Source organism: Xyrauchen texanus, chromosome 35, assembly GCF_025860055.1.
Source record: "Xyrauchen texanus isolate HMW12.3.18 chromosome 35, RBS_HiC_50CHRs, whole genome shotgun sequence".
Classification (NCBI taxonomy): domain Eukaryota; kingdom Metazoa; phylum Chordata; class Actinopteri; order Cypriniformes; family Catostomidae; genus Xyrauchen; species Xyrauchen texanus.
The window spans coordinates 10,778,633-10,790,844 of NC_068310.1; the positions used below are offsets into that span (position 1 = coordinate 10,778,633).

Sequence of the window (12,212 nt, forward strand, 5' to 3'; positions counted from 1 at the left end):
GGAATGATGTCAGTACAGTAGCCTACAATCCATTATTCAAATTCAAATCCACCGACGTTAATCTTCTCTCTCCTGACTAATTTGTCAGACAAAAATGGCGTATTATGATTGATTGATCAGATCGCCAGTCAATCAAACTCCCGGCAAATGTTTTTTTTAAACATTTTATACACCCCCACCCCCGATGAAACCGGTATTACCGGTGTTGTCACAAGTCGATTAATCAAATCGTAATCGAATCGGACTGAAAAAATTAATCGTTAGATTAATCAATGCATCAAAAAAATAAATCGCTAGATTAATCGTTTAAAAAATAATCGTTTATCCCAGCCCTAACTGACACATTAGCACTCTAATGCTCATTAGAGAAGAGCTTGATAAACCTTGGCTCTCTCAAGCTGCAGCTGGGCCTGGCGTTCGGCTTCATGCCGATACGCCTCGCGGTCCTCCTCCGCTGACAGGTCGGAATCCGAAGGTCTGCTCGTGTACGAATCGGCTGAGCCCTGCAAAACAAAGAGAACAAGGGAAGCAAAGAATGTTGAACATAATGGAGAAATGGAAAAGTAAAGGAAATAACCCTTGACATGCAGTGTAAACATAGCTGTGGCATGGGGGGTGTGGTCGTGTGTCGGTCTGCGGGAGAGAGAGAGAGAGAGAGAGAGAGAGAGCGGTAAGGCTTGTCACCAGAGAGAGAGAGAGAGAGAGAGAGAGAGAGAGAGAGAGAGCGGTAAGGCTTGTCACCTGGTTTGTAATTATCTCTCTCTGTTCAGTGCTGTCGTGCTTTCTGGACACTCTCTCCCCCTCTCTCGATACTTGGCGTTCCTTAAATGTCTCTCTCCATATTACTATAACAAGACACTGGTGTTAGAGATAATTACAAACCAGTTGACAAGCCTTTCCGCTCTCTCTCTCTCTCCCGCAGACCGACACACTGTAACTTTTTTTTTGTGTCACATCACCTTAGACGTACAGTGACACCTAGCAGCTTGGATGCAGCATTATTCAAAATCAATAGTTTTCAGTTTCAAATGGCATTGTAGAAATTTACTATTCATAGTCAGTCACTATTACTTTAAATCTTGAGTAACAGTGTCCAATAACAGAACGGTTACTGAGATTAACCAAGTAGTATTCAGCTGGTCATGTGACCTCAACATGGCAGCCCCCGTGAGGGGACCCTCTCCATGTATAATAAAACAGCTTTAAAATCTTACTGACATGACTGGAGTCTTCATCTCATGGAGTGCTCATGATTTTATACATAAATTTCAAAATTAAAATTAATTTATTTAGGAGTAAAACATTTTTAGTGAGGAAAATATTAATGAATGCACTTTTAAAACATAACAAAATAATGATTGCCAATATTCTTAAATTGTGTTATAACACAAGACACAGAAATGTAAAAAGACCATGAATTTACAATATAATTTACATAAAGAAAAAGGCCTAAAACACTTAAATGTGTGTAGTAAGATAAATGGACTTGGTGCAACATAAAATGTTCTGTCACTCACTCGATGTTGTGTCGATGTAGTGACACTAGGGGTCTCTCTCTTGAGGGCCTCGGTTGCCACTTAACCTAAGAAAAGGCCAATAAGAATTGGCAAACAAAATTTGCAAGTTCCTCCCCTGGACATACGGGTATAAAAGGAGGGAATCGTGCATCTGTTTAGTCAGATTTTTTCTTCGGTGCAGAGCGTTTGTGTGTTCAGCAAGCTGCCGTTCCCACTACTGTTTACTCGCCTCTACAGAGCTTTTGCTGTTGGATCTACGGCGAGTTACCAGCGTCTTTTCTCTTCTTTGCATGCCAGAGCAGTCTACACCCCTGGGCGCTTCGATAGCGCTTCTAAAAGAGCAAACACTCTCTAAAAGAGTATTTTCTCTAAAAGAGTAACACATTGGAGTTGAACGTCTTTTTAAAGACGCGACTTTTTGAAGATGCCCTTCCACCTTTGTGTAGTTCCTGGAGATATCTCTCCACTTCTGACGGTCATTGACAGTCATCTGATGTTTGTGGATGGCTCTTGTTCTCACTGCGAGAACTTCGGGGTCCGATGTGAGACAGGCTTGCCCCACGGCCAGTCTGATGTCTCCTTCAGACCCCTTCAGCTGGATGATGACGTCGCCGCTGCATCGGAGAGCATCGCGTCGTCTGATGCGGAGGACTCAACTGGGCTGCACCTTCTGGTCTGCCCACCCAGTCTTAGGCCGACGTGCAGATGGCTGATATGCTTGCCCAGGCCGCCGTGAGCGTGGGGATGGACATGAACCCTCAGTCCTCCCCTCAGCCCTCATGGATATACGATTGGTTCCTCGGGTTGTCCCTGTCCCCTCGCGTCTTCACTAAGGTCGCAGAGGCAGCCCTTGGCTGGCTGATTCTAGCTCACTATCAAGAATGACTGGGACCACGTGTTCAGGCACCTCAACCATTTAGGCTTCAGGTCAACTGGGAAAAGAGCAAGCTCTCCCCGGTTCAGAGCAACTATTTTCTTGGCATGGAGTAAGACTCCGTCTCAATGACAGCGTGCCTCACAAATGAGCGTGCGGAGTCGGTACTGAATTGCCTCACCTCATTCAAACTAGGCACAGCGGTCCCTCTAAAGTAGTTCCAGAGGCTCCTGGGGCATATGGCATCCTCAGTGGCAGTCGCACCTCTCGGGTTGATGCATATGAGACAGCATATGAGACTCGAGTCCAGAGATGGGCTCCACCCCCAGCTGATTTTGGACCAATATGGCGAAGCACAGGTAGACTGTTTGCTTTCTAGGAAAACTCCCACTGTCCGCTCTGGTACTGCCTATAGGAGGATCCCCTCGGGACATACGCGCTGGCACACAGCTGGCCCTGGGGGCTGTGCAAATACGCATTTCTCATAGTGAGCCTACTTGCACAGTTCAGTGCAAGGTCAGGGAGGACTTGCACAGGTTCAGTGCAAGGTCAGGGAGGACAGAGTCATTTTAGTGGCTCCTTAATGGCCCACTCGGACTTGGCTCTCGGACCTCACACTCCTCGTGACAGCACCTCCCTGGACCTTCTTTCTCATGGACAGGGCACCCTCTGGCATCCGCGCCCATACCTCTGGAACTTCAACGTCTTGCCCTTGGATGGGAAGTGGTAGATCTAAATGGCCTACCATCAGCTGTCTTAGACATGATCAACCAAGCCAGAGCTCTCTCCACCAGGCAGCTCTACACGCTAAAGTGCCATTTGTTTGCAAACTGGTGCTCTTCCCGATCAGAAGACCTGCAGAGGAGCGCAGTCGGGTCAGTGCTCTCATTCCTGCAGGAGAGATTGGGGGGCGGCTGTCCCCCTCCACCTTGAAGGTGTATGTAGCCGCTACATCTTCCTTAGGGAACCACGATCTGATCATCAGGTCTGATCTGTTCATCAATCACGATCTGTTCCCCTCATGGGATCTCTCCGTGGTCCTTGAAGGCCTTCGGAGAGCCCCCTTCGAGCCGCTAGGTTCAGTTGAGATAAAAGCCCTCTTGCTGAAGACGTCCCTCATGATTGCGCTCACTTCCATCAAGAGGGTTGGGGAACTGCAAGCATTCTCTGTCAGCTACTCTTGCCTGGAGTTCAGTCCGGGAGATGCTCATGTCATCCTAAGACCCCGACCGGGCTATGTGCCCAAGGTTCCTATGACCCCCTTCAGGGACCAGGTAGAGAAACTGCAAGTGCTGCCCCGAGAGGAGGCAGATCCAGCCTTATCGTTGCTATGTCCAGTGCTTGCTTTGCGCACCTAATTGGACTGCACACAGAGCTTTAGACGTTCTGAGCAGCTCTTTGTTTGCTTTGGCGAACAGCAGAAAGGGAACTCTGTCTCCAAACAGAGGCTTGCCCACTGGGTCGTCGACACCATTGCATTGTCAGATCCAGGCCCCCTTGCGGGTCGAGCACACTCCTCGTGGGCACTGGCCAACGGCACTTCCCTAGCAGACATCTGCAGAGTGGCGGGCTGGACCACACCCAATGCCTTTGCGAGATTTTATAATCTCTGGGTTGAGTCGGTCTCATCCCGTGTTTTGTCAGGTCCGAGCACATAGAACTTGGTAATACGGAACAGCTGACCGGGTGTACCTCTTGCCCATAGTGCCTTTCCCTTCTCTGAGGTGAATTCGGCAGAGGAATTCCCTACAAGACCCACTACGGCTGCTAATTACTCTGTACTGGCATAGGCTCCACAGGTGCCAGTTGTCACAGTAACTCCGTGTCGTATTTTCCATGGTACGGTACCTCTCTTGGCGGACCCATGTCTCCCTTGGGCAGTCCCCTCTGCCCCTGTCACTGTATTGTAGAGCTCCTCCCTAACCAGGCAGGACCTACCACCACGCCACTTCCATGTGTGGCTTGTAAGCCCATGTGACATATTTGCCACATTTTGACCTCCCCACCCTGGGCAGGATGTGGTCTCCGCGGGGTCTTTTCTCCCTGAAAAAATAGGATTGGAAATGAATGCTTTCCTAGATGTGTGTATAGCGCTAGATGGCCCCAGCCTAATCTAAATCTCTATGGGAGTGTCTTATGGAGCATTGGGGAAGGTTACGTGCAGCCTGATGCGGTCTGCTCCTCTGGCACCCAACAGCTTGCTTGCACCTGCATTAGCAGTTCACGTAACACGGTTCAGTGTCGTGGCGTTATTGGATAGAGAACCCTAGTGTCACTACATCGACACAACGTTGAGTGAGTGACAGAAGGTGAATGTCTAGGTTTCTGTCGTAACCCCCGTTCCCTCATTCTACATGTACAATGGGGAGAACAAGTATTTGATACACTGCTGATTTTGCAGGTTTTCCTACTTACAAAGCATGTAGAGGTCTGTAATTTGTATCATAGGTGCACTTCAACTGTGAGAGATGGAATCTAAAACAAAAATCCAGAAAATCACATTGTATGATTTTTAAATAATTAATTTGCATTTTATTGCATGACATAAATATTTGATCACCTACCAACCAGTAAGAATTCTGGCTCTCACAGACCTGTTAGTTTTTCTTTAAGAAGCCCTCCTGTTCTCCACTCATTACCTGTATTAACTGCACCTGTTTGAACACGTTACCTGTATAAAAGACACCTGTCCACACACTCAATCAAACAGACTCCAACCTCTCTACAATGGCCAAGACCAGAGCTGTGTAAGGACATCGTTGATAAAATTGTAGACCTGCACAAGGCTGGGGTGGGCTACAGGGCAATAGGCAAGCAGCTTGGTGAGAAGGCAACAACTGTTGGCGCAATTATTAGAAAATGGAAGAAGTTCAATCTCCCTCGGTCTGGGGCTCCATGCAAGATCTCACCTCGTGGGGCATCAATGATCATGAGGAAGGTGAGGGATCAGCCCAGAACTACACGACAGGACCTGGTCAATGACCTGAAGAGAGCTGGGACCACAGTCTCAAAGAAAACCATTCAAAAATAGAGCTTTTTGGTCTAAACTCCACTCGCCGTGTTTGGAGGAAGAAGAAGGATGAGTACAACCCCAAGAACGCCATCCCAACAGTGAAGCATGGAGGTGGAAACATCATTCTTTGGGGATGCTTTTCTGCAAAGGGGACAGGACGACTGCACCGTATTGAGGGGAGGATGGATGGGGCCATGTATCGCGAGATCTTGTCCAACAACCTCCTTCCCTCAGTAAGAGCATTGAAGATGGGTCGTGGCAGGGTCTTACAGCATGACAACGACCCGAAAAACACAGCCAGGGCAACTAAGGAGTGGCTCCGTAAGAAGCATCTCAAGGTCCTGGAGTGGCCTAGCCAGTCTCCAGACCTGAACCCAATAGAAAATCTTTGGAGGGAGCTGAATGTCCGTATTGCCCAACGACAGCCCTGAAACCTGAAGGATCTGGAGAAGGTCTGTATGGAGGAGTGGGCCAAAATCCCTGCTGCAGTGTGTGCAACCTGGTCAAGAACTACAGGAAATGTATGATCTCTGTAATTGCAAACAAAGGTTTCTGTACCAAATATTAAGTTCTGCTTTTCTGATGTATCAAATATTTATGTCATGCAATAAAATGCAAATTAATTATTTAAAAATCACAGTTGTAGTGCACCTATGATACAAATTACACATGCTTTGTAAGTAGGAAAACCTGCAAAATCAGCAGTGTATCAAATGCTTGTTCTCCCCACTGTATATATATATATATATATATATAAAAAGTAGTAAACCTTAGTACATTTTGTAAATATAATAGCAATTAAATTTTACTATATTACAAGCGATCTTTAAAATGTGCTGGTTTGGAAAACATATGTATGTACATAACAGTGTACAATAGAAACATGCAATGTGAAAATTACTATTCAATCACTGCAGTACAGTTTGAGTATATTTTATATTCATTCCCTATTTTGGGCTGTTGGAAATTCCTGTAAAATCAACCAGTAAAGCGACTCAAGAGCTGAAATATTGATGGTCAATGAGTCATCGGATGATATTTCCCATTGACTGTATGATCTTAATGGCCGTATAAAATAGCCACAGCTAATTTCAAACAATTCAGATGGCTTAAAGATAAAACAGAAACTGTACACAAGTTCTTTGTGGGTAATTTCTTAAATTCAATACATAAAACTGTCAACTGTGACCCAGTGATCCTCATACTCTCAGATTTCATCTGTACAGCCTCTTCAGAAAGTGACAGATAGTTCACTGCAGCACTGAAGCAGTGAGCCTGAGGCCACATGTAAAGCAGAGAACAGTGATTCCACAAAGAATAATGAAACAAAAATAACCAAAAAAAACAAAACACCAGGATGTACTTTTGCAAACCAAAGCGGTATTACAACAATGTTGATAACAATGTCAAATCAACCTATAACAATCCTGCATTCAGACCAACACCCTAAATGTGGTTTGATTTATGCTTAAAACAAGAAAATGTATGCTGCTTAAAACAAGTTGCCAATGGGGTAAGAAAAATAAATGTATCATCAAAGTATCAGCACGCATCTCTTTAACAAAATCACAGCCTATATTCCTCTTACCTTCCTCAGGACAATAGTTAGTGGTGTTTGTTTAACACAATCCCATTCTCTCTCTGCTCAAGAGAGAGAACGAGACCTCAGTCTTCTCTCAAAGCATCGTCCAGTGGTTGGTGGCCTTTTCCTTATCCATTCAGAAGAACAAAAACCATCAACTGGGGCTCAATGCCACCGCTAAACCACACAGGGATCAAAGCAAAACAGAGCAATTCTGCCCTCTCAATTTCACACTGCAGGGAGGGTGGAAGAGAGAGAGAGAGAGAGAGAGAGAGAGAGAGAGAGAGAGAGAGAAAGTGGAACACAGGAAACAAATGAAAATGCAAGCAAGTGGTACAAGCTGTTACAAGGGGGAAAAAATGGAGGAGGGGTTGAAAACAAGCACCTCAAGACTAGCCGAGCTGCAGTAGGAAGAATGTATTGAGGGAAAAACAAACTGTATGTAAGTGTGGAATACTGTAGTATAAGGCAGCTTGAAAAAAACATTGCATTCGCAACTTCACCAAGAACAACTTCCTTGATTGATATCAAATGCTGCTCACAGTGTCCATCACTAAACCACAGACTCAGAGTCAGCATTTTCACTTACAACCTTAATTCTATTACCTTACGGGTTGTTCAGATAGAACACGTTCTTGTGTGTTCTGAAAAAAGCTAGAATGGAAGAGATTTTAAAAGTTGGTGTAGAGATTTTAAAAGTTGAATTGTTTTTTTACATTGCGCACCTTCTTATGGCACTCATGGCACAAGGTGCTAAAAAACAGTGAGACGTGGGGCAACAGTCAAGACGTTGTCTAGTTCAGTGCTTCTCAACAGATGGATTGTGACCCAATAGTGGGTTGTGGTAAAAAAAAAATCATTAAATGTGAATCTGCTACTGACTATTATTTTGAAAGACGTGTGTGTTTAGTACGCCAACCGTTGCCATGGCTACCTCAGATTGATTAAGAGATGACAAGGTTGAATCCTTTTTTTTAGCGATAAATATAGCGAAGCACAAGTATGACCCAGAATATGTGAAATATGGATTCACATACATTGATGACAATGTAAAAGGGCCTGAAACCTCAGAGAGGGGTATGTAGTGAAATGCTCTCACAAGAAAGCATAAAACCATCCAAACTGAAATGTCATTTAGAAACAAAACACCCAGCATGCAAAAACAAACCTGTTGAGTATTTTCAAATGCGACTCCAGGAGCTGAGGGCATCACGAAAGTGCCTAACATCATCATAAAACCAAATACAGGCATTCCACACATCTTACTCTGTACACTGTATTGCAAAGGCCAAGAAACACAACAGCAGAACAGCTTCTCTTACCTGCAGCCATGGACATGGTAAGAGAGGCGCAAGATCAATCTGCAGCAGGGATAAATGGTCTGCACTTATATAGCGCCTTTTATTAACCTTAGAGGTTACCAAAGTGCGTTTTCACTGTGTCCCATTCACCCATTCACACACACATTCACATTCACACTCACACTCATACACCAATGGCGGCAGAGCTGCCATGCAAGGCGCCAGCCTGCCATTGGGAGCAACTTGTGGTTCAGTGTCTTGCCCAAGGACACTTCGGCATGTGGAGTCATGTGGGCCGGAAATCGAACCGCCAACCCTGCGATTAGTGGCCGACCTGCTCTACCACCTGAGCCACAGTCTCCCAACAATAATACCACAGGTAGGTGCAACACAAAATGTATTCCCTTATTATGATATACATCCTCTGGCATAGGCCTACCATCAGTAAAATCGCAGCCCTATATCAACGAGCCACGTGATGTCATAAACCCTATTCAGATAAGATTTTTTTTATATGGGGGATTTTTTATATTGTTTTTCTATAAACAATTTCCAGAAAAAAACAACCTAGGTAAAGGTAGTCCACAGCAAATTGACATGCTGTCTGTGAGCACTTTAACTATTGTTGTTTCTGAAGTTCTCCACGTGTGAAGTCTTTGGTCCAACAAACCAGAAATGAGAAGATGCGCTTCACATCCTCAGATAAAGCTGGCTGTTGCGCATATGCATTCATGCATGTTAAAAAGAAAGAAAGGATTGTGTATTCTTTTGGTTAGGAAAAGTGCAGCCCCTCATTTTCTGACATATTTTTCAGAAGAACAAATAAATGACATAATGTGAACGGATTGTTCATCTTTTTAATTCAAGAGAGTAATATTGCATTACAATATGTTGTATTTTGACAACTGTTCCAAAATTCCAAGATTAATAAAGTGAAATGGCTGTGTAAATGCAGTAGACACAACAATAGACATCGATTATATATATTACAGATGTCTGCTGTTAATTTGTAATTGTACTTTTTTCTATTATTATTATTTTGCTTTATTATTTACTTATCTAATTTTTTTTTTTTTTTTCAGGCTGCTGTGACCCGATTTTTTTGTCATGGTCATCTGTTCACCCTATACTTACAGAAAAAAGAAAAAACTATTGATTTAAGTTTATTGGAAGTTTAGAAATAATATATTTTGATTTGATTAGGATAGTGACCACTTAATCGAATGGTGATGTACATAAATATTCCCACATTCCCACTCCTTCTATTCTTTGATTACTTGTGATCGGATCACCAAACCAGAACAAGGCCATTAGTGCAGTGCTCCATAAACCATGCCAGTGAAAGTCAGTTCCAACCTAACGCAATGTTTCAATACTGTAAATTTCAGGTTTGAACACTACCACATTGACAGGCCATGAGGTAAAGCACACACATACACTCTTATCTATTATAAACAGCAGCTGACTGAAGAAAGAAGGTGGTGAGAAAGTGCAGATATTAGCATATTTAACTCACTCAGGCTCTGAACAGACAGTATGTTTTTGACAATTCAACTCTTTCATTGTAAGCTGCGCTTAATCACCACGGTCTCCATGTAACGCTCATCGAACATTAGTAATTGAGTGTATCGAGAACTTCTGTGCTGTTGTCTGTTTTGACAAGGATACCGATTTGATGTAGACATATCTGCTAGCTCACAGAAAACACATACGTATGAGTATTCAGTTTAGAGCAGAAAATTAAACTAGATTTTTATATTTTGTAAGAAATTGTAGATGATCGTGTAGAAGTTGCCACCATGATGATAGGTTGTGGGTGGCTGCCAGGGCGTTGATTTGCTTTTGCTAACATGCCGTTATGTCTTTCAAACGGTGAAGCATTCTAGCCTTTCAAAGTATGCACTATTCAACTTGAGCCCATACAGATGTGTTCAACGCATGCACACTAATAATAAAATTAATACATTTTATTTGTATAGTACCATTCATACATAAAATGTAATCAAAGTGCTTCTCAGTTGGAAGTATAACAACATAGAATTCAGGGGCCTGGGTAGCTCAGAGAGTAAAGACATGAATTTGAATCCAGGGTATGCTGAGTGACTCCAGTTAGGTCTCCTAAGCAAACAAATTGGCCCGGTTGCTAGGGAGGGTAGAGTCACATGGGGTAACCAACTCGTGATCGCTATTATGTTGTTCTTGTTCTCAGTGGGGCACGTCATGAGTTGTGCATGGATGCCGCGAAGAATAGCGTGAAGCCTCCACACGTGCTATGTCTCCACGGTAACGCGCTCAACAAGCCACATGGTAAAATAAGAGGGTTTCATCCTCCGTCTCCCGGATTGAGGCGAGTCACTACACCACCACGAGGACTTAGAGTGCATTGGGAATTGGGCATTTCAAATTGGGGAGAAAAGGGAGAAAAAAAAGGTGTTTCAGAGAAAGTAAAAATACAAAAGTTTATACAAAAAATTCAATAAAATTAATTAAAACAAATCAAAAGCTAGTTTAAAAAGATATGCCTTCAAATGCTTTTTAAAAATGCTTTTCTAATTTCAATTGGTAAAGCATTCCACGAATGCTTTGTGACATTCTTTAGCACAGTCAACTCCAGACACATGCGCAGATGACATGCACAGATTCACACAAGTGTGCAAGGTTACAAAAACTGAGATGCATGCAGACAGTCCATGCGGACTGCGCTGATGACAAAATATACAAAAAAATATTCTTTAAGGCTAATGTACGCTTTAGATTTACTTGTGCAGCTACATCTCACAAATAGTGTGCAAGACGTGCAGCACAAGGTAAACCAAAGCATAATTTAGCTGTAAATATGTTTTTAGTGGTTTGCTATGTGGTTACAAGGGTGTTATGGCTAGTTACTAGGAGGGCATTGTTATGTGGCTGCAGAGTTCTGAATGTTTTTTAGTGTGTTGCTGTGCAGTTGACACGGTGCTCTGGGTAGATGCAAGTAATATGCTTGCTTTCTTCTTGCTGCATCTTGTTCGCAAAGGTCTCTCTCTCTCTCTCTCTCTCACTCTCTCTCACTCTCTCTCCCTACACCTGTCTCTCTCTCGCTTTCTCCCATATCTTCCTCGCTCCTCTCCCATGTGAACCACTGGCTTTGTCTGAGGCTGTGTTATTTGGAGCTGACAGAATCAGGACTGAGTTTCAAATATAGGAGGAAGCATTACTGTGGCCTCACCACAGAAGACATCTCTCCTACCAGCAAAGAACATCCCAAGTTTTCAATGAAAATATATATTTTTTAATTATGTTGATGTTTCTTATGATTTCTCAGATGTACAATTTTTGCCTGTTGGATGGCAAAAAGTTTTTTTCTTCTTTTAAGCATTAATTTTACCAAATTTTGTGAGATTATGCTTAAAACTAAACATAAACAATTAGTCAGTAGGGTAAGACAAATACAATAAATTGAAGATATTTTCTCTGAAAAGAGTTCTTATTATGCTACACAGTTTTGCTTCTCAGGTAAATGTATCTTTCTATAAGGATGTTGAGATATTTTTACTGGAAAACAAGACAAAAAACTGATTAAGATGTTTGTTTGTTTTTAGATATATCTGATATAGCAACCACATTTGCTCTGTTTTTCTTACAATTTATACTGAGAGAGATCATATTCCTTGTTGAAATCGACCAGCTTTATCCTCATCCCACCCATGGCAATGTGGTTTTACTACCACCTTCGGGTCTGCTTGCCAAATCTGAGGCTGACGCAGAGCTGACCGCCATGCATGCCTGGGCCGCCGCGAGCATCGGGTTGGACTGGAACCCTCCACCCTCACTTGAGCGCTGGCGGCTTGATGATTGGTGCCTGGATTCGTGCCTGGATTGGTGCCTAGATTGGTGCCCCCTATATTGGTGGCTTTTGCAGCCCGAAACAGACTTCCAGGTTCGT

At 43.3% G+C, this 12,212-nt stretch overlaps 1 protein-coding gene across 1 annotated transcript in view; it reads right to left on the reverse strand.

Annotated features, from left to right (window-relative positions):
* LOC127628385 (voltage-dependent L-type calcium channel subunit beta-3-like) overlaps positions 1-12,212 on the reverse strand; it is a 101,014-nt gene that overhangs the window by 25,203 nt on the left and 63,599 nt on the right. Inside the window, exon 3 of the mRNA XM_052105105.1 lies at positions 384-503. Coding sequence (XP_051961065.1) covers positions 384-503 — 120 coding nt within the window. The remainder of the gene's footprint in view (positions 1-383; positions 504-12,212) is intronic.